The sequence below is a fragment of the Hetaerina americana genome, unplaced genomic scaffold (genome assembly GCF_022747635.1).
Source record: "Hetaerina americana unplaced genomic scaffold, ioHetAmer1.1.p SCAF_55, whole genome shotgun sequence".
In the NCBI taxonomy this organism is placed as follows: Eukaryota; Metazoa; Arthropoda; class Insecta; order Odonata; family Calopterygidae; genus Hetaerina; species Hetaerina americana.
The window spans coordinates 2,366,285-2,390,389 of NW_027287150.1; the positions used below are offsets into that span (position 1 = coordinate 2,366,285).

General features: G+C 39.3%; 1 protein-coding gene across 1 annotated transcript in view; it reads right to left on the bottom strand.

The window, feature by feature from the left end:
• Window positions 1–1,446: 1,446 nt before the first annotated feature.
• Window positions 1,447–24,105, bottom strand: part of Septin4 (septin 4) — a 41,494-nt gene continuing 18,835 nt past the window's right edge. The window contains exons 2-9 of the mRNA XM_071593303.1: window positions 12,441–12,650; window positions 7,907–7,999; window positions 6,226–6,391; window positions 5,559–5,709; window positions 4,306–4,471; window positions 3,479–3,635; window positions 3,261–3,339; window positions 1,447–1,865 (exon numbers count right to left, since the gene is read on the bottom strand). Coding sequence (XP_071449404.1) covers window positions 1,689–1,865; window positions 3,261–3,339; window positions 3,479–3,635; window positions 4,306–4,471; window positions 5,559–5,709; window positions 6,226–6,391; window positions 7,907–7,999; window positions 12,441–12,650 — 1,199 coding nt within the window. The 3' untranslated portion in view covers window positions 1,447–1,688. The remainder of the gene's footprint in view (window positions 1,866–3,260; window positions 3,340–3,478; window positions 3,636–4,305; window positions 4,472–5,558; window positions 5,710–6,225; window positions 6,392–7,906; window positions 8,000–12,440; window positions 12,651–24,105) is intronic.

Here is a 24,105-nt window from a genome sequence, read left to right on the forward strand (position 1 = left end):
AAGTAGTCCAATACATAATGCATGGCATGCACCTTTAATGTTTGGACTCTTCTCCAAAAAGTCAAAGAAGATTATTTCTTGCAAACCTCAAAAAAAAAACTGTCACCATCGCCTTCCCAGATGAACGAATGGTCTTTACCTTCTTAGGTGCAGACTGCCCACTGGCAATCCCTTTCTTGGACTGATCCTTGGTTTCAGGCATGTAGTCTATAACCATTTTTCACTTACAGTGATGAAACATTGCCTGAAGTACTGTGGGTTACCCTGGCACAGGTACAAACCAGCCGTGGAACATGCCAGACAATTTAGTTTCTAGTCGAGAACGAGAAATTGTGGAATCCATCGCACAGATAGCTTTCTGATGTTAAATCTTTACACAAAAAATTATCTACCCATTTACTATAGATGCTGACAGCATTAGAAATCTCATATCACTGATTTCATCAGTATTTTCTGGAGTAAACGTCAAAAGGACATCCAAAACTTTTTTCATCATTGGTACTCGTATAGCCACTCCAAAAATTTTGAAACCAATTATAAAGGGTGCAGATTCACACCATTGTGTTTATCAAGCTCCTCTTTTAATCTCCTGGGGTTATTTGTACATTATTAAATAATGTTTGATGAACACATGAAATTCTCTTTCATCCTTTTCTTGAAAAGCTCTACTTGCTCAATTTAAATGTATGCTAAATAAGCACAGAGTAAAGGTTGAAGGAATATGGCTGAAACTGGGTGTGTTCCTTCTAAGAAGGTAATAATAAAAATAATTAAGATATGCACCAGTGATACTATCTCCCTGCCTTTGCATGAACTTTTCGAAACATTTGTAGGCTGCATTACGAGTATATCAACCAGTGTATTAATCTGGAGGTGTAAGGTGTTAAATTCATTCATCAGGGCAAGGGGGGGGGGGTTGTTCGTTTCCTTGTGCAGCCTGTGATTTTCCTGTAAGATCTAGTTCCAGAAAACCCACTCCACAGCTTGAGGGAAGCTGAGGTTGACAAGAGGCATCAGTCAGAATCGATCCTGGGCCCTCCACCCAGTAACCCAGTTCTCTACTTATCGATCTATCATGTCTTATGCATATCAAAAGGTTTTCAAAATATATATAGCCCAGGTAATATTTGCTGAATAAAGACAAAGTTAAGCTAATAGAATTTGGGAGACCTTTGTTCTGGAAACAACACATGATAGCCAAAACTTGTTACCTGCTCATAAACCAAAGTGTACCTTTAATCTTTTCCCTTTTCCTTATCATACCATTGCTGTTTTCTCTTCAATCCATTCTCTCTATGGTGAACTGTAAGATGTTATCATAGAAACCACTGGTTCTCTGTTCATTTAGGCATATTAAAACGCCTTAATTCTTTAAGTTATTACTTAAATCTATATGTGCATAGAAGAATTTGGGAGACCTTTGAGGGATAATGTGCCATATTTTCTCAGCTACGTGAAAAAGTTTATTTAACAAAGATGTCATTAAATGTATACAAAAACTAACAAATTACAACAAAATTTTTTGGCTGATTAGGACTTTACATGATTGTATGAATATGCATATGTGTATGATGTGATAATAGATAATGAATGTAATCACATGAATGAAGGTCATTATGTCCTGTCAAAAAATCCACAGCATATCAAGTACATACAATCTTCATAACAATTTACACACTTTCAGGATATTAAACATTAATTATGTTATCACGATTGCTGTTTCCACTTCCTTCCTGAGGAGTTATTCCATCGGAGGAGTCATCGCTTCTCTTTGGTCCCGAGTGCTGCTTTTTATACACTGGCTCATGTCCAGAGGCCCTGAGTTTCTCCTGCATTTGCGTGAGTATGTCTTGCATTCTTCGAATCTGTGGATTAACAAAAGAATTTTTAATTATAGATCAGTTAGTTGCATGAAGAGCTTTTTTTTGGTGTTTTACCAAGTCTCCTTTTGAAATCAGGAATTTGTTATAATTTATAACAGAAAACCTAGTGTTGTGTGGTGGAGTGTATGTGGAGGAACAAAGTGTGTTCTTTTCAAAAATGACCCTCGTTGTCCCCGCCTACCTTACTCCTCACTCTTTTCTGACCCCTCCCCTTCCTCAAATGGGTATAAATATGATGTATCACATTTTGACTCTTGTCTTGTACCTGCAGATGATTCGATGACCCGAAACGCATTGTAGGTTATGAATTAATATGCTGGAAAGTGCAAATTTTTTCTCATAATGACTAACTTCCACTGCATCTCGCCCGAATATGTTGAATATATTAGAAAACCTATTACTTAAAAAGTACTTCGTGGTTAAAATGTGATACATCTCTGATATGAACAAACCACATTTATTGTTTCCATTGGTCATATTTCCATTGGCTATAATTCCTATGAAAAGCACTTGAATGTTGGAGAACTGTGGCATAAACAAAGATATTTGATGGGACTTGGTTGAATTTTATTGATTTGTTGGGTACATTGAATGCATATCAATGATACACTTAAGCTGTCAGTCCACTAGCCTATGAAAAACTCCTCACTGAATGAAAACTCCTATTTTTAAATTGTCCTCTTTCTCTCTCTCTTGCTCTTTAAATCTGTTAAAAATATCCACTAGAAGGGCACCGAAGTGATTTTCAGATTGTATTAAGATGTTAATAGGCCTTGGCACCATCCTATTGGTTGTTTAAAAAATTATTTTCACATGTTACGGGCATATCTTAAGTTAAGGCAATATGTCATCACCATTCAAAATTGCTTCTGATATTAACATATAAACTTACCTCATTTTGTTATAATGATGAAAGAAACTTATTACTTAAATTATGTAATGACACATGACAACTAATGTATTATGCGAGTACAAATATATATAATACATCACTTTTGTATTTCACATACACACTTACGCTGCTGATATATATGATTCAGTAATTACTGATAAACAATTACTGATACTCCAAGAGATCATGAAATATGTGCATCAAAATCCATAGTAGTGTGTAGCAATTTTTCAAGGAATACAAATCCATCATATTAAATGTAAAATGATGACTAGCAGTTTAAAAACAACACACTTGATAGCACGTTTTTGCAGGACCAAACCCTGTCATAAGTGTTAGGTAAGCTTGTGTCATATCAACATTAAGATAGTTATACGCATAACTCTTTCTAATGGCAGTGCTTCCACCACCAATAGAAAGAAACAAGCTGATTGAGCCATAGCCGAGTATTTCCAGCTAATTATGGAACGACAGAAATATCTCACCTCTTCATCCTTCTGTTGCAGCAACTTATCTGTGTCAGTAATGGTTTCAAATTGTGGGCCGGAATCTCTTTTCAGTTTACTGAAAAAAAATCATTAGGACAAACACGATTAGCTCAGAATATAAATATCATAGACATTTGAAAGATCTAATTCTACTTGTAATTGTAAAAAACATTTCAGATCAATCTATCTGATGATCAATATGGTATATTTATTACCTTCGTTCTCTGATAGCTTGTTGAGAGATCTGAGATATACACTGCGTACGGAAGTTCTCATAATGGACATCTTGTGTGATGTCCTTAAGGTCCTGCATGTGGGTGGAAATGAGCATTGTCCGAAGTTTAAGAAAGTCACTGTGCTTAGGGTTGTCGACTGTTAAAAAGAATGAATGTGAGCATTAATTTTGGAAAATATTATAATTGGGTATGAAATCGTCTCTTTAAGCATTATGGTTAACGTGAACAAATAATCTCACACTCGAAATGAGAGAGTGAGTGTAAAATCTGCCATCAATTGGGTTTAACAAGATCACTTAAGGGACAATGGGAGAGAGGAGTCTTGAATCTGAAATTAAATCTTTGTCCTCAGAAGGCTGACAGCCTCATTTATAACTCAATAGACCACAGGTCTGGAATCAACTGGAGAAATTGATAAATATCATGGGTTTAAAAGTTTGTATGCGATAAGTGTGTAGGCTCAAGCATTTTATGATGCACATGCATTATGTAGAGCATTCCTAATTCATTTGTAACTGAAGTGATGAAAGTTTATAACATTCCATGTTTGAGAAAGCTTAACTTGTTATTTTCCAAATATCAAACTTTCATTATGGCATTGTGTAATTGGGAAAAGTAAAATACGGCTAGAACTGGAAAATATAAATCACTATCACTTCCCCCTACAAAACATTTTTGCTACTATATATTATTGTTTGTGTTGACCATTGAAATGGTTGAAACTTGAATTATTCATCTTTGCATTCTTCAAATGCAATGCTTCTTGGTTTATGTATCACTGTGAACATATTCAAAATCCTCCTTACCCTCCACAATGCCCCATGGATACTGGCGTCCCCTAACCTTCTTCCCTGCCACCTCCATCACTATGTTGCTCCCAATGACCGCAAAGGGAATGCATGCCTTCAGCTCTCTATCTTGCTGTTGAAATTCTTCATCTTCATCGCTGTCACACTCTGGGAACTGGTATATCTGTAAACATATGGCCATAGTATGTATGCAGTTATTATTATTGGTTCAAATGATGGATAGCTTCGGTGTTGACTCATAAAAGTACACTTTCCTTTTATTATCATATCATCATCATTTATTCACCAGTAGACCATGCTAAATAGGTTTTGTCAAAGCAGAATATACATATCCGTATGTAAAACAGTAGAAAAATGAGGATACACTTCAAGCTGAATACAGACACATTCATTGATTATGCATGTGGGTGGAAATGAGCATCGTCCGAAGTTTAAGAAAGTCACCGTGCTTAGGGTTGTATTCATCCACACTATAAAACATTCTTTCCAATAACATACATCTTAATTTACTCGAAAAGGTCACTGAACACATATTCCAGAAAAGAAGGAAGTTTATTGTACAAAATAAGTCTAGTGTCCTTGGGCCCTTGATAGGTGCATCTTGTGCCCACAAAATTGATGTGTAGATTGCTTATATTGTGGGAACTGTGATTGTGTGAACGTCAGCATTGGCAGGGAAAGTCTTTAAGTTCATTCTTGTGTATACTACAGTAGCAAAAATATAAGTATATACGGAAGAGGTAAAAGGTTAAACTGCCTAAATAATGGAAGACTAGGAGCATCATATCTAATATAAGCTATCAATCGTACAACTTTTTTTTGTAATTCAAACCAAAAACCATGAGTAATCAAACCTGCAGTTGTAGAAAACAATGGTGCCTAAAGCAAATGAGACAACATTTGCAGTAAAATTTGTTTGACTGTGGACACTTAATTATGCATTATAAAATATATCCTTTAGTGTCTCCCAATTAATCAAGACTTTCGTGTAGTTATTTAAATTCAGTATACCAAGTAATACAAAGTGTGGCTAAAAGAATTGGTATTTTAGGGATGATCGGTAATAAAAGAAAGCAAATATTAATCTCAGGCATATCCCAGAATTGTGAGATCTTTTAGAAATGCTGAAAATGTATATATTCAAAAGAATGCAGCTTCCTTCATGTGAAGCTAAGTCTGCCCATGGTTATGGAGTGGCCCGGCATTGCTACATTTAAAAATATTTCACTATGTAAAATAAAATTAATTACCTGAATTTTGTTCTCTTCAAGGTCAGCCATAATTTTGGCTTTAAGTCTTTTTACTTCCATTGCAGTCAATGTGTCAGCTTTCCCAATAACTGGAACAATATTGACTTTGCGATGTAACCGACGCATTAATTCCAGATCGATTTGCCTTACACTGCATACGAGAATAGAAATTAGAAAAAAATGATTTAATTTTCAATACTCAAGTGTGATGATTTTCAGTATTAATAAAATTATACTTTGCACCCATTTTAATCGTAAATTACTTAGCATTGTGGCATTCATGAAATCGTGAACATTTTGTTCCATTTGAATCGAATTAATCTCTTTGGGATATCTCCTTTAATAGTGAAAATATCCATCCACATATACTGTTGAATTTTTGATAGCCTTTTGATTTACAGCTTAGGTACTTGTAAGATTCTTCAGAATTTTTGAATGGAGTTAAATTTACTCTCAGAGGCTGTGATAATTGTTATCATCTTGCATTTAAACAGTGGGCCAGAATCGTATTGAAATAATTCGTATATTACATAGGCTTTGAGATGTGCGCCTATTAATTAAGATGGCTTATTTCCCCATCACTGATGCTTTCTCCATCACAAGTTAATAATTATATCAATTAATTAGTGATTACATAAAGTGAAAGAGACACTGCCAAGTCACTCACCTATGGCCATATGGTGGAATAAAATACAAGCAACAGTGCACTCGATTGTCTTGGATATTTTTTCTGTTAACTCCACTCTCATCTTGGAAATACTGTCTAAACTGCTCATCCACATAATTACAACAAGCATGCCAACTTTCTTCACAGTTTATGGCATCACCAAAACCTACAGGGTCAAAATAAAATCTCTTCAACATTCATTTTGCGACTGTATGATCAGACATTACAAATGCATCATGCATCAACTATTGCTGTAAATTAGTTACCTCTTACACAATAATTATTATATGTGTGTTATTTTCACCCATGTGTACCAACATAAAATAGATTTGTTTTGAATAGATTATTTGATTCTGATTTTCATTCTACGAAAGAGTATAAAAAAACTCTCCCATAAACAGATTTATGGACATCTGCTACAAATTTTATATTTGAACTTCATTAATTTATCCACATTGTAAATTCATAAGGACAACTTAAAATTTGACCTTTTATTGAAAGAACTGGTCATTGCTAATTAAATACTTATGAATCTATGCTGTTGTTTTAATTTTAAGCTTACTGGTTCTCTCCTGAGTGTTAATTTTTCTTTTCAAATCTGAGTAGGGGCTGCATTAATTTTCTGTTACAGTTACATTCCAAATATTTTCTCCTGCCATTTGCAAAATTATAGCTATCATTCATAGGCATCATATATCAATGCTAGTAGATATCTTTTGACTCCAGGTATAATATGTTTTCGTTTTGTTTTTTTTTTGCTTTGTCAGTATCTTAGGTCCATCAGTATGGTTAAATTTTAAAAATAAGATTATTATGCTGAAATAGGGTGCTTACTGTATTTGTTTCTGACTCATCCTATTAATGAATAATCTTTGCATTTTAATCAAATATCTTTTGCACAGAAATCCCCTTAACAAATTGATTTCATTTGCTGCAACTTTTAATGTGGTTGATTACTGGTGGGAATACTTTTCGTGGGACCAAAGTTCTTTGGATATGGTGCGGTAGTATCTATTTGTTTAATTTTCTCTGGTACCAGAAGCCACTTATCATGTCTGACACATTGTTGTAGATGTAAATGGAAGTTATTTCAATCGTGCCTTTGAAATAGGAAAATGCAGCATCAGAAACCAGGTCTGGACAAATGATTTTGGCATTTTTATCATAAATAAGACCAAGAAATGTAATGTAATAGCCATATCTTCTCTTCTCATCCATGTCTCTTCATCAATGGTAGGCAATTTCATTACTAACCCATGTAAAGCCATCATGTGCCTGCTTAAAACGTCTCCCTACCACTTTTGGAAAAGTGGTTTCTACATGAAATTAAAATTTAAAAAAAATAGATTCCCAACTTTAATATTTTAGAAAAATACATTACTAGCAGTTAGGAGATGTAACATTACAATTCAAATATATGGATCATGAACTCAAAAAAGCACTCTTTTGGATTGTGTAACAGGTTCAAGCGGAATTGGAAAGTAATGACAATAAAATATGAATTTATACATATTTGCTTTTAAAATTCAATTTTAATGCCCAAGCTGATGTAATCATGTACTTGAAATGCAAATGCAGGGAGTGACTTTTTATAAAATGAATAATATCTAAAACCAAGGAAAAATGCAGGAGTGGCAAATGGGTATAAAATACTGCAATTAAATGGTGCAAGGAAACTCACCTGGGGTGTCAACAATGGTCAGTCTTAGTTTCACTCCCCTCTCCTCAATCTCCATGGTCTTCCGCTCGACCTTTGTCGTCCTTTCCACACGTTCTGTAAGAAATAGATTGGTAAACGTGGGGACTTTAAGAGGTCTTAAGGTACAGAATGGTTTCAGGTGTCACTTTGTGGAAGCGATTCATTTCATAACCAAGTATTTATTTTTCTGAAAAGGTCTTAAGGTCTTGGTAATCTGTCCAAGGCAAGTGGTGTCATAACTAGTCAGGCAAAAGTTAACCGAAATGCTCAAATCTAGCATGAGTGACCATTTATTTGAGGAGGCAAACGTTACTTGGCAATGCTACTAGGTTACTTTTCTATTAAACTAATTTAATCCATATTTTAATGTCCATTACAAAAGAAATACTTATAATTAATTTAATTTAATAACTTCTAAGTCTCCTAGCATGTAGTGCAGGGGTAGGAAAGGGAACTGCATGAATTGACCTCCTTCCCTTAACTTCCCATCCTGGACTTTGAGCTATCTGTTTTCAAACCTCTTCAAAGAGATGAGTTCTTCAGACACAAAAACAAGGAATCAATTCTGACTGTCACTATGGCGTGAATAGCTTTCCATAATTTTTATTTTAATGGATTAGAATGTAAATATATATTCTCCATTCCTATTTGGAGTTAGGGATCTTGCAATTCATTGAGAGTTCCGAGTATTGTGGATTTAAGTGCCCATAGTATTCAAAATTTTTGCAATAAATTACTTCTTCATCCATATCTACGTTGAAAATTAACTAAGCCATTATGGAGTGTTTGGCATAGAATTTTAGAGCACCATTACATAATCGCAGGATGAGGTGATGTGTTCGTTAAAGGAGTGTCTGCTTGCGAATGAATGTGTTATTCAATGGAGCATCTAGGGATAAACCTTGGTTTTGCTGTAGCTGTAAATCATGCTCAGGAAGAAAGATTTATATTTAGAAAAATCATGACTGCTGCCGTTTGTTTTCCGTATTGTCACTGCCCAGGTGATCTGCTCTACCAATATCTCAAAGGGCTCTAAAAATTACCTTGTTTCTCACGTGTAAGTTCGAGCGTTATGTGACTTTTTGGGAGTTTTGGTTTCACTCGCTGTCTTCATATTTGGAGGGACTCCCTATATCCCATGGTAGCCTGATCATACTTCATTAAATCACACAATATATAATACTACTCGTAATTGCTTTGTTTTCACCAATATAAATGCATTGGGTGTTTGTAATTGTCTCTGTTGTTATTTTCAACTTTAAAAATGGAATGTGAAGGCCTTGAAAAGGTAATTTTTTTGGATTAATGCTAAATTAAAAAAACAAGTGACATATTTATTCCATTGATTGCCTTTGTCCTGGTCATATTGGACTTGTATTAATTAATATGATGGTTCCAGTGTTGATTAACCCTCTTTAAAAACTGCATTATTGTAAATTTTGAGGAGGTTAAAAGGATTTGCTTACATTCTTGTCTGCCATCATGTTAGGTATCCGAGAAAGGAATATGGTGCAATCTTAAGTGAAGCAAAAATTTCTAATTTTAATTGGTTTATGAATATTATGCTGTATATTGTTTATTAAATAATAGCAATGCCTTCATATATTTTGAAGTAGTAAAGTAGCTCTTTATTTGACACGATAAGCAATTATAAGAGGAAATTTTAGAACAAAAAAAGCATATTTAAGAAGAAATTGATTGATATTTTTAACTATAAAATATGGAAACTGATTTGTATAAAGCAAAGTGGTGTTTTCGAGCTTTCAGGTGCCATTAGAAGCCATGTTGTGTCATCCATCATGAATATGGTGACTTACGCTAGAAGTTTGGAACATGTGGTAGCTGTACGTGCAAAACACCTATTTTGACGCACAACAAATAGTTGCTAATCACACACTTAATCCACCACATGGCTGCCCAGAAAGAAACATATATATCCTACTCTGGGGAAGAACTAATTGTAAATATGTATTGCCCACCCATCACCATTTATGTCCACTTAAGGAGGAACCACTAAATCCTCCTTCAAAATGAGAAACATACTTCAAAAATATACCCTCTCCATTAATTATTTTCACAGTCAAATCCAGGAAATTCAAGGCACTGTCTGATTCCAAATCACTTGTGAATTGTACACATTCATCAAAAGAATTTAACAAAGTCAACTAACTTAATGCGGTTCAACTCAAGGCGGCCTGAGTGAGGTTTTTCCGGGTTTCCTCACTCCCTCGGGTGAATACCAGGCCACATGCCACCCCGGAGAAATATGCAATAAGCACCTGTGCAATAGATCAAACTTTAAATTCTTCTCATGCAACCGCATTAATATTATATTTTTAAAAAAGTCTTCCTTCTCCAACCCGAAGAGGCTCCGGCCTATAACGGGTATTTGCCATTTGCCATTTATGTCCATTTCTGTATTGTATATATTTCTATGTTGTATCGTCTTCTGGCAAATAAAAACATTTAAAACTGAAAAAACTGACAACAAAGTCAAAAAATTGTCCAATTGTCTTGGGGATCCAGTCCAAACACAAAATGTCGTCAACATATCGGAACCAAGATAATACATTTTTTTGTGATTGACTGTGAAAATAATTAATCAGAGGTTCGACCTTTCCATATACAGGAAAAAGTGTTACTCTGACCAAATTATCCACTCAAAATCCAAGCATGACCATTCACAAAAATTTACAGCCTTTTATGACAAGTTGCACAGGGTATGCAACGTCACCATATCACAAACAAGGGGAACTCCATATTAAAAAACAAACTGCCGTCAGCAATGGGTGCAGGTAAAAAAAAATTGACAGCATGTACAACAGAAAACAAACACAGGTAGCTCAGAAAGCCAACGGATCTCAATTTGCCAAACTCCTCTTGGAAAAGAATCATCGCGGTAAATTCCTTCACCGGGTCATTCTTCACTCAGAAAAGAAAGAATGCAAGTTGAATGCTTTGAAGGAGTTGGAAATTTGGCAATCCCTTCAGTCTGATAGGCTTGAGGTGGACAACGAAACAATATACCTCTCCCGTTCTCTCCTCCTAAATTTCCTGAAAGACTAAAATCTTTCCGCACTAACCCCACCCTCACCAAGGCAGTGATCACCATCGACCGTCCCTTAATGGGGGGTCAAACCATTGCGGACAAACACCCCCACCCTCCCCTAGCCCACTAATAGGTTGCTGCACTAGTACTCAACTTACCCCCTCTCCCTTACTCCCCTCTTGGAGCAAGGCTGTATATGTTGAATTATTTTTCATGTAGAATGCAGAATTCTTCAAACCACCGCCGTGAAAATCTACGCAGCCATATTTTTCATGTATTTCACCTGATGATGATGCGAAGCATCGAAACCACGGTCGTGTGAAGTATTAAATCTTTATGTGGAAGGGCAAAGTTTCTTTTTCTACCCTCATCATGAAGGAATTCCACAAAGATAATCCTGAAACTGTTATGTATACCTATAATTAATTTTTAAATTTTCTAAGACTTAGATATAGTTAGTATTTGTGTTTGTTTAAGTATTAATTCGTACGCATGTACTTACGCTTGCATACCTTGTGTCAACGACGCATCGTGTTGTGAAAAAAAGTGCGCCCGTAAAAGGTTTGGATTGCTAATAAAATGGTTTAGTGCGCAGTAAATTTTCCCACGGATTTTAAACGTGGAAGGAGGAACAATATACGAGGGTCATCCGGAAAGTAGTACCCGTTCGTGCCGCATGAAGTGCTGACGACGCGAGTAGCCGCTGGACGAGGTCAGATAGCTTCAGTGGCTTGTCTGCCTTCTCTGAGCCAAGTTGCGTGACGCTAGCATTGCCTGTGTTGTTTCTGTGATTGTTTACAATGTTTAAAAAAATTGAGAACGCCGCCAGTTGTGAAGTGAGGGCAGTGATTAAATTCCTCAATGCAAGAAACGTTCGCCCATGTGATATTCATCGCCAATTAAAGGAGGTGTATGGAGACAATGTAATGGACGAGTCGTCTGTTCGGCGGTGGTGTCGCAACTTCAACATGGGGAGGGGGAACACACACGACGATGAGCGTTCGGAGAGACCGTCTGTCATTACAGACCAACTGGTGAGCTCAGTTGACGAATTCGTGAGGAACGATCGGCGCGTCACAATTGATGACATCTGTGAGCATTTTCCCAATGTTTCTCGAACAATTGTTCATGAAATTGTTAAACACCATCTGCATTATGCAAAAATTTGTGCAAGATGGGTCCCTCGCGTATCTCAATGAGCTGGCGGCGAAGGACTATGCAGCAGGAATACAGAAACTTGTCACACGTTATGACAAATGCCTTAATTTGCTTGGAGATTATGTTGAGAAGTAGTTTAAAGTATCCTCTTTCAAATAAAATTTTTTATGTTTGTTAATATTTACTTTTGTGTCTTTATTTCACGAACGGGTACTACTTTCCGGATGACCCTCGTACATGCGGCGGGGGACGGGGGGGGGGATAGAGGACGGGGATCGGATGTATTTCAATCCAGCCTCACTCACGTACCGCTGGCGTCGGGGATCTTGCGGTCTTTGTAGAGGTCGCTGAGGAACAGGCTGTTGATGAGGGTGGACTTTCCCAGGCCGGACTCGCCGACCACCATCAAGGTGAAGTCGAATCCTTTCTTGACAGACTTTCGATGGACTTGCTCCGGCAGGGTGGCGAATCCGATGTAGTCCCTCGTGCCTCCCTGGAGAAGCGTTCCTCCGGATCCGTCTACCTGGAACAAAGCGAGAAACGACTCACTCTCCGAGCATATCATCACTTGCTCACTCACTTCTCATAATCCTCGCACAGTAGTCACATCTATTATACGAGGGTAGGCGTTGACATAGCACTAAAACACGTCTCCATACTTCCGCTTCTCAAAATACGAGTTTCGTGGTTGCGAGCCTGGAATAGCCATAATTTTTGATGAAACACGGGACGGACGTCCGATCACTGCCACAGACGATAAACATCGCAAAATCGTCGAAGATTTAATTCAAAATTACCGGCGAATGACTCAAAAGCCTATCGCAAACCTTATTGAAATATCCAAGGAACGTGTCGGCTTCATTATTGAACAATTCGGATATCGTAAAATCTGTGCACGATGGGTATCACGCCGTTTTGAACCGATTGGAATTTGAACCTATTCCCCCCGATCTTGCGCCTTGCGATTTTTATTTGCTTCTCAACTCAAGAGGCACCTCAAGGGTTGAGGTGCCTCTTGAGTTGCACACCTCATCGTCCGAGGTGTAATCCTCAAGGGTTACATCTCGGACGATGAGGTGAAGGCAGCTCTCAAGTCCTGGATTCGAAAAAAAGAAAAGTTAACTCGCGTTGACGTAGCACAAGAACACGTCTCCATACTTCCGCTTCTCAAAATACACTGAATGAATGTAACGACCTCAATCATGCGCATGTGCGGGTTGAGGGGAATGTTACTTCCACATACCACTAGGAGTGTTTCTGAAGTTCATATTGTTTGTGGTCTACAAGCAGGTGTGCATTATATTTCAGCCTACCCTCGTACGTAGGAGATATGAATAAATTGATGGTCCTATAGTAAATATACAGTAGTGGATAATAGCGTATGTATTTTTCTCTCTTTAGACCTTTTTAAGTACCGGGACATATCCACGATGGATAATTTATTATTTCAACGAAGTTGAAAATCATATTTATTGGCTTTGTTAGGTGATTAAAATGAGCGGATTGTTAAAAATTATTGCCCATTATGATATATTGATAGTCGATATCATTTGGGAACGAAAGTTCGGGTTCACGACAGGAATTTCAATAAATATGAAGCATTTTACAAGTGATTACAGATACGAAAACTCTTGCAATTTTCCACTTAGTAAAGATTTATTTTCGACTAATTTCGATGTACTAATTTCATAATTTTTTAGAGTTTTCGTCTCCATTGTTACGGAACTGTTCCACCACATCACACCTGAATCTATTATTTACATTTTACAAGTCTTAAATTATCTCAGCAGTGGTGTCTTCAGCTGTAAATACTGTAATTAATTTATTTAATTATTCCATGACTGATGCATGAAACATTAACTACTATAATGTTATATTTTCTACCTCGCCACTCTTGTAAAATTACACGTACTACAAAAAAGTCTTTTAATAACTTTTTTCCATCTTGCACACACCTGTCCCTTGCCCAAGTATTGCTGATTTACCCAAGCACCACGATGTTTTAGAGCGAACCCTGGGTGCCGCTCACCAGGACTCGTAAAACAAAACAATAGGCATTTCAAGTTTTCTTTTTTCCCTAAGGATTCGTGAACACGTCTAAAGGCGAGATGCGCTTGATGACGCGAATGAATTGCAGATGCAGCTGCACTCAATGTCAGTGCTAAGGAAAAAATTGCGAAAGGAATAATAAAAGAGTGGAAGACCTCGTTAAGAGTGGTTGGGTCGACTCCCTATCCAGTATTGGACGAAATACTGTTATTGCATATCTTGAAGATGCAAGGGCAGTTAATCTCAGTGACCCCAGTTATTGACTGCAGAGTAAAAGAAGTTCTTAGCCCGCCTCTGAGGTTGGTGCACTCCAGCGACGCTGCACCAACCAAAAGGCCTCGATGTTAGGAACTACTATAACAACTCTTCATAGCCTTAATAACCATGCAAATAATATCCGTATAGGGTGTCCATGCAAATAATATCCGTATAGGGTGTCGTGATCCCGTCAAATATTATTATTAAGTAATCTCCCGGTTTAGGAAGTTTTGGATGGACACAACTACCAAATAAATATTTTGTTACTCCTAAAAAAACACAATCCAGAAAAATAATCTACATCAAGAGATGTAGTTATCTCTGTGCTTTTCCTTCCTCCCTTCATCCCGTCCAACATCCCTATCCTGTTCCTGCCCTTTCCTCGTTTGCCTTGCATTCTCCCCTCAATTACAGTCTTCAACATCCCGCCGCCGGTCAATACCCCCTTCAGCCACTTTTCCTGCTTCGATAGGATTTCCCCCAACAAACCCCTCTCTTCGCCCACCATACCCAGTACTTCCTCGTTTGTTTTCTCCTCTGTCCATTTCACCTTCTCCATTCTTCTCCACACCCACATTTCAAAAGCTTCCAGTCTACGTCTATCCTCCTGCTTCAATGACCACGTTTCCGCGCCGTACATAGCTACGCTCCATATCAAAGTTTTTACGAGTCTTTTCTTAACATCCTTACTCAATGTCCCCGTCATCAACTCCCTTCTCCTTGTGAAAGCCTCTTTGCCTAGCGCAATTCTTCTCCTAACGTCCCTACTACTTTGACCGTGTTGGTCCAAAACACTACCGAGATACGTAAACTGTTCTACCTACTCTAGTTTTTGCCCTCCTATTTTAATGTTTAGCTTAGTCTTTTTCTTTCTAGAAAATCGCATAACCTTTGTTTTATTAATATTGATTCTCATCCCATACCTGTCGCACTGAATTTCCAATTCACTCAGCAACGCTTGCCCGTCAAATATTATCATCTTGATAATCAGTATTTTTCTTCTGTTTTGGTACTTTTCTGGCTGATGTTCTGAAACCATTATTGGAAATATATTATCAACTGAACGATGCACTCAGCATTATATAAGACCACTCATTCGTATAGCAACAACATCAGACATTCGGGCTCAGCCTTTGGGATAGCCGCGCACATGGCCAGGCTGTATTTGCCAGAGAAAATCTATTAATAGTTTCTTTTCTTTTAAATCTTATACCCGCGCAGAGCATAAACAGCTTCGTGTGCATTTTGAGCGAGTGTTGACCTATTATGTCGAATCTGTGGACCATAAGCACGGTCCGGTGCTGTCGATTTTTTTGATAATTTATCAAGGCATTCTGGCGTTAAATAATTACCGCCGGTTTACACGAATGTACAAGGATTTGAATCAAGGGAAGGGAGACCTTGGCTGCTGATTTTCGTCATTGAGGTTTAATATCGTCACGGGGTCAGGCCTCCTTGTAATGTGTGGGTGCTGTGGGCCGTGCTAAGAGACGAAAATGAGGCTCATGAGTTCCTTTTGTCTGAGGGAGCGTCCATTAATCGCGCCTATTTCGGGACATATTGTGACCCCTTCCCTCCCTTGCCCCCATGGGATGACCCCCGCGATATTTCTTCGACCCTCCTCATAATCACGAGTTTATTACCACTTCCCAGTCGTTTCAGTCAAATGTCGTACGTTCGAGCGAGCACTTCGAACAGACCTAAAGTTTTACGACTGGCGTGGATTGTAGTGGGATTTTGTTCTTAAAGCGTTTACTTCTCAGAATGTTGCATTCATGATGGAACACTGGTATTATTCAAGCCTCGCGTGAATAATTGATTAAATGGACGGGATGAATAAAAAAGATGACTGCCTAGAAAATCACCCCTCACCCCGTCCAGCCGGATTCATGCGTTCCTTCTTGACTGTAGGTCAAACTCCCAACGCCCGTCGCCGTGAGTTTGAACGGCCCTCGTAAAGAATTTATGCCTTGTCCTTCGCCTTATCATGTCCCCTCTCTTGACTGACATGGTGAGTCATGAGTTCTTTTACCCCGAATTGTACTCATGGGCTCTCTCGCGTCGAGTATCGGGACACACGCGAGCTTTGGAAATCTCCCTTGAGCGCGTCGAGGTCTCGTCCGAATCTTTTTAAGTTTCATCTCTGTGGCCAAATTGATTTTTTTGGCTCTTTCGCGCAATTAAAGTGACATTTCGGTACGAGCGCTTCTTTCTTCAGCGGGAAATGACCTCTGAAATATTCGACCGCACGGCTATTGATCATCCTGAAATAAGGAACGATACAATTAATTTTTGTTTTCTCCGTGCTTCGAAATTCATTCGCTTTTTCAGAAGAGATAAGCGATATTTTTCAATCGTGAGAAATCAGTCGAGGTTAATGTTTGCCTCGTTTAGTTTTGTCTGGCGTTCTTTAAATTTTGATCAGATTTATACCAAAAGTTGGAGGGGGGGGGAAGTCTGCGAGTTTTCCCAATTTTTTTCGATGTCATCCCGCTGCCCTTGAAATTCTCGTCGACTTGAAGCGGCACTCCGCGTGGAGGAGGAGGAGTCGTGGTTATCTGCGGAGGGTTTTTGCGTTCCGGACAGAATGTGCCGGGGGAGGGGGTCTAGTTGGAATAAGGATGCTGATGCGTCCATGATAATCGCATCGCATACCTTATACTTCCCACCTCCTATCCTGAGTTGAGCTCTGGCGTCATCCTCCTGATGGATACGCTTTCAACATGTTGGAATAATAAACACCACTGCGGGGTTTCCCAATTTTCTTTGCGCATTCCCTTATTCCACAATGAAATTCAATGTTCCTCCTCACAATACCACTTCGGAAAAACAATCAAATATCATTGGTGAGAGAGCAATTACATTTGGGAGGCAATATGGGAAACAACGAAGGTACCACAACGTCCAATGTTAAAAAAAATGACATGGGTCGTTGATTACTGCGAAGGCTGAGATTAATCCGAATGGGAAACAGAAAATAAAGTTTGAATCGTGTCAAAATGTATCGAGGCTAATAATGTGAAACGCTTGTGTGATGCCAAATTAATTACTAATGACCAACGTTTTCCCCGACCTCCTTACGTGGGCCTAAGGTTTTGCCGAACCGGAGTACACCAAGCTCGGCAATACAGGCGATAATGTAACATCATTACGCTACCGAGAAGGTGTTCGTTCTTAGGGCATACTTTTGAATATTATTTCTAAAATTAAAACAAGAGTCACATTATCTTCTGAGGAATCAACATAGTTTCATGCATGAGATTACCATTTGATGATTTTCCTCTTAAAGGAGATAAAAAAATATTTTGTGTCTACTCTTTATGATATTTGGATTTGAATTTTGGCTCAGGACAAGAGCGGCTACACGATTCTCTTATTATTGTACCAATTGATTTTTAGTAACATGTTCTTATTTTGGGAAAAGGTATGATCTCAGTCATTGCTATTAATACTTGAGCGTATTGCTAACTATTTCAGAATTCACTTGCAGTTAATTCTTCAGTCATTCAGACTATGGAATTAAAAAACAGTGATTGAGGGATATTCTCCATCTCCTCCTGTATTTTACATTACGTAGTAGGGATGTCCACCCGCTCAGTCGACCCCTATTCAACCAAGTTATCACCAGACCATCTGGTTGGTGATCATCATGCCGATTACTAATTAGAGGTTACCGTTTCCAAACGCGCGTCGGTATTTTGGTATTCCGATGTGATAATTTTATCTTGGTCGAGTGTAGACTACTTATTACCCCGGCCGCCTAAAATATTTTAGGGATAGTCGAGGCCGATACTTAGTGGAATTCCATTTTAACGAACGAGGAAGAATCAAATAATTTTGCGTTACAACGGAATAGAATTTATTCTGTTGTTTGTTAATTTTTTTATTTATTTATCCGAAATAAAATTATATTTTTTGGAGCCAAAAAGTTATTTAATTCTTCCCTGATCATTATCGTTAAGTGAACTAAAGTTTGTAGTTTTTTATGGGGAGGCGACCGACAGCTGAGGTCATTTGCGCCACTAGGGATGTATGGTAAAGGGGTAAGGGTGGAGAGAAACCCGGCGTCTGATTAAGCATTGCTCTTGTCTAAAGGCGCCAAGGGGTCGAACAGTTCAACGTCCCATCCGACGGACGTAATACTCACTCAAAGTGCTCTCCACAAAGCACCTCAATTAAGGATCGGAATACCACTGAAAAATATTTGTTGGCTCCAGGATTTGAACTCAGGCCCTCTGGGTGGAAAGTTGGTGCCACCGCACCAACCAGAACCGCAGATAACTCAAGAAAAAACCTCATAGGGGGAGGGGTTCCCCAACTGTTATGATTATTTTCAAGTACACCATTTTTAATAATGAAATCAGATTCACAGTTTAAATCCATACTAAAGAATGACACAACTAATGGAAACCGAAATCGGGAATAAATAAAAAAATGTCAATTATTTTTTTCCCTTCGGTATATTTCATTTGGCTGGACAGTTTCTCTTAGTTTGATTCGGAGTCGTGTTGCATATGCAGTTGAGGATTACGCAGCTTCCTAAGCGTGTTCTGATTAATTCTATAATCGGCAATCGTCCATTGAGTAGTGGTGCACGTCTTCTCCGGGAGCACATGCAAGTGCATTACACCTTCCTGGGCTTCGGGATGGGTGTTCGGTGCGAGGGAAGGCCAGGCAGCAGTCTTTCATTAAGCCAATGGAGGGAATGAATGCTTCATTTTTTTAAGTGTCTGTCAAAGTAAGAGGTAGATGATAATATGATTCGTGTTTGACAAATTGGTGTTGGATGAAATGTTTAAATTTGGTGTAAATTTTGATTGCATTTCGAACGATGGGGACGCAAACACGTATGTATGTGCGTAATATCATGCGTGGAGGAGTCTTATTTTCCGATTGATTTATATTATATTGGAGATGTAATTATTGGATATAACAAGAGGAATTCCCCATTTTTTTATCCTGTATTGCATTGAAAAAAAAACGACGACGGAAAAACGCTCCATACGACGCCTGCTCCAATTATTCCTATCAAAATTGGATTTTTTTGCGCCGTTGGGGAAAAATGTCTGATTCGAGGGGGTACAGGATAAAGCCAATTGGCGTAACTAGAGGCCCTAATTGGCCGACACCCACACGCGCTCATTTCGCATTAAGTCACGGCTCGTTTAAAATTAAGCGTTGCTCACTGCGGCCTTGGAGTTTTTTCGAGGGTGAAGCCCAGCCACATTGAACGCAACTATGATGAATTCCATTGCCTCGGCACCTACCCCCTCCCTCCCTCCCTCGCACACCCCCTCTTCAGCTTTCGTCCGTTTTGCATTGTAACCGAGCCGTATGGGTCCTAAAATACAGTTGCCAGGACGTAGGGGAAGAGTCGTTATTAGTCGCCCGCTCCCTTTATGATGGGCCATTTACAGCATTCAAGAAACTTACTACTTAATAACATTCAGGTAATTTCGTACGAACTACGACACTACGCCCACGAGCCCCAAAACTACCGTCAGAACTTAGGAAATTACTTTGTTATGATATTCTAGGCAGCCATTGATGGCATAAAGTATTACGACGACCTTTTATCAGTCGCTTCGATCAATGTTACGTGAAATGATTCGTGTAGCAAAGGTTGTGAACCATGTTGCTGCTCCTTGGAAGTAACCGTTGATATTTCTTCCTTAGTTATATACATATATATATATATATATATATATATATATATATATATATATATATATATAAACCATAAACACAGGTATCAACCCGAAGGTCGGTTTAGTAGGTGATGGTAGAGTTCACCCAGTACTAAGCCCTATACGGCGCGTGAAATTTACACATCAGGGTAGGGGGGCCAGTTCCTTTCCCTGTGCCGGTTATGGTTTCCCAGGAAGATCTGGTACCCGAAAAATCACTTAGCTTGGGTGGAGCTACAGGTGCCCTGAGTGCCTTGCCCGGGAATCGAACCCAGGACCCTCCGGTCAGCAGTCCAACGCTCTACCCACTGGACTACCGCGACCCACATATATAATTATATTTCTATTTATGTGTGTATATATATATATTTGTCAAAGTAGTAGGGACGTAAGGAGAAGAATTGCGCTAGGCAAAGAGGATTTCACAAGGAGGAGGGAGTTGATGACAGGGACTTTGAGTAAGGATGTTAAGAAAAGATTCGTAAAAACTTTATTTTGGAGCGTAGCTATGCACGGTGCGGAAACGTGGTCATTGAAGCAGGAGGATAGATGTAGACTGGAGGCTTTTGAAATGTGGGTGTGGAGAAGAATGGAGAAGGTGAAATGGACAGAGAAGAAAACAAACGAGGAAGTACTTGGTATGGTGGGCGAAGAGAGGGGTTTGTTGGGAGCAATCCTGTGGAGGCAGGAAAAGTGGATGAAGGGGGTGTTGACCGGCAGTGGGATGTTGAAGACTGTGATACGGTAGGCGACCGACAGCTGAGGTCATTTGCGCCATAGGGGATGGACAGGAAAGGATGAAGGGTGGAGAGAAACCCGGCGTCGGCATTAGGCTACTCTTTACGAAAGGCGCCAAGCGGTCCACAGCTTAACGTCCCATCCGACGGACGGCGTACCCACTCAAAGTGCCCTCCACAAAGCACCACAGGTAGGGATCGAGATACCTCTGAAAAATAATCAACACCGCTGGGATTTGAACTCGGGCCCTCTGGGTGGGAAACCAGTACGATAGCCACCGCACCATCTCGCAGGAAATATTTGTCTGTATAACTATTTCCACTTAGGGGTCACCTTGAAAATGTCAACCTACGCCTAGGTTCATCGGATGAGCAGCGGGCTGTGTGATGGCGTGCAAAATATCTTTCCGGTGATGTCATTCGCACCTATCTTTTCGGCGAAGCCTTGAGAATAAAGGAGGCGTGACAGTTGAACGACAAGCGACACTGAGAAGAGCAGTCCTCGGGTTTCGGCGGCGCGTTTTGTGTGGGATATTCAAGCATTCCACGGATTCAGCGAACTCCTTACAAGTGCAGTCTCGTGCGAACTCGAAAAGAAGCGAAAAGGGAAGTAACAGGTCTGGTTCATTGTGTTTTCACTTCATCCCCTCGCATAAGTATGTATGTATATATATATATATATATATATTTATATATATATATATATTTATATATATATATATATATATATATATATATACATATATAAGGAAAATATGTATAACCTCCGTCCGTAAGTGGATATATCTTCAGTGCGATGCATATATGTAGAGCATTGGAAAATTGCCAATCGATATCGCATGGAGGACATCTCATTTGAGACCGTACCTATATTTGGGCAATACGTTTTGACAGTACGTGGTGATTTGTGCCCTGCCACCTGTGGAGATGGTAGTTGTAGATATAAGAGGATAATACCAATCGAACTTACCCGATGTGGAATTATAATGGGGGACAAGCCAGGCGATAGGTATATACGAAGGTGATAATGCGCACATGCTAGTAGACCACAAAAAAATGAACTTCAGAAGCACTCCTGGTGACATGTGTAAGTACGATTCCCTCTCCACACGCATGCGCAGGTTGGAGGTCGTTATATTCAGTGTATTTTGAGAAGCTGAAGTATGGAGACGTGTTCTAGTGCTATGTCCACGCGTGTTGAACAGCGTGCTGCTATCGAATTTTTGCCTTCATCTCATCGTCCGAGGTGTAATGATTACCCTTGAGGTGTCTCTTCAATTGAGGAAAAAAATAATTTCGCAAGGCGCAAGATCGGGGGAATAAGGCGGGTTTTGTTTGTTCTCGTCTGTGAGACGGCGTGGTACCCATCGTGTTCACGGTATCCCAAGTGTTCAATAATGAAGCCAACACGTTCCTTGGATTCTCCAATATGGTTTCTGATACGCTTTTGAATGATTCGCCTTAGGTCATTTTGAATCAAATCTTTGATGAGTTTTCGAAGTTTATCGTCTATGGCAGTGATCGGACCTCGAGGTATACGTATGATCAGAATTTGGAAACTCCCACACTCCCATTTGCCATCGAACTGCTGTCCGCCTTTATGTCGTATCAGTCGATGCATGCAACTCTACGTAAGTCGCACTGCCCCATTGTGCTGCCTAAGCCACTTTTCTCGCGATTTCTCGGTCGCGAGCGCGGATTTAGACGGGGGCAGCCCGACTCCGCGAGAGCAAGTAGCTCCCGGGGCGGAGGTTCCTTTAACTTTGACCCCGCACGTCCGTGGGCAAACCTTTGAGAGCGGTGCCGTCCTGATCCCTCTCTCCCTGTCGGGCCGACCCATCCAAAAAAATGAAAGAAAGCGGGCGAGCTGTTATGTGAATAAACGGCACCTGTCGCCGGCCATCCCGAGAGCCACGAGCCCTGCTCGAAGTGACAGGGACAGATTGAATCTAAATCCGTCCTTTTGCGGGCCGCATTCTTCATAACTTCCCTGCAACGCTAGCGGAATATTTTTTCCAACGGATCCAAACGAGATAACAGAAAAATAGAGCTGGTATGGTCAAAATAGTCTTGGAATTGTAAGACGTTTCGACCTAATTGACCTTTGATGAAAGGCTGTGGCGACTTTGAAATAACTACCTATTGTAGCAAAAAAGTAAACAATGTCTAAGGAAGATGAGCATTACGTTTGACCATTGTATACTCAATTTATTACACCTTAAATTAATAACATTGACCACTTTGCGAATGCCACTCTCTCTTCCATTATCGTAAGTGGCATCGAAACTAAAAGTTACGATTGCTAAACTACAAAGTTAAGACACTTTTAAAAAACTGAACAATTAATTTTACAAAACAGCCACTCATAAATCTTCGATTGACGACATTTTCAAAAAAAAACTAATTTAAAGCGCGACTAAATTGAGGATATTAATCAGGACCACCGTCGCTTGGAAACGTTACTGGAAAATATATTATTCTAAAAAAAATGACTCTTTGAAAGTGTCGGTAGAGGGACTCGTAGGGTAATGTAAACAGCTCGCCAATATCCAATAAGCTACTCGTGAATTGGAAATCAATGCCAGGCAACAAATCAAGCGTTGAACATTTTCCCCTTTTGCGTTTTCAAGTGCGTTCCTCGGGTATGTCAATCTCGTATTGGTATCGCATTAAATTATTTCCATATTGATACGAAAAGTACTTCGATTTTTTCTCCCGTGGATACATTTTATCAATAACCCATTCCCCCATAAAACTTCGCGAGGTTTCCTCGGCGTAGGCATTCATCTTTGGCCGCACCATATCAAATCTCTCTTCTCGACCTTCCTTTCATGTTTTATCTCACGAGTTACGGCAGTTGTTTTTCAAAACTCTGGCATCGGCCGGTTGAGCGCATGGACGCCGAGTGTTCTGACATAATCCATTCGGATTGGAAGGTAAGCCATTTCAGCAAGTGTGTAAGATATCGCTCTAGAAATTTTAATCACTCAAAATTATTTTCGATCTTTTCTTATTCCAACAGCTTATTTGAACACATTAATCAAAGGCATAAAACAATGGGGAGCAATATTTCGTCAAGGAATCCCAATATACCTGTGGGTATATAAAAAACCATACTCGGTAATCAACCCGAAGGTCGGTTTGGTAGGTGATGGTAGAGTTCACCCTGTACTAAGCCCGACGGCGTGTGAAATTCACATGTTAGCAGGGTAGGGAGGCCAGTTCCTTTACCTGTGCCGGTTA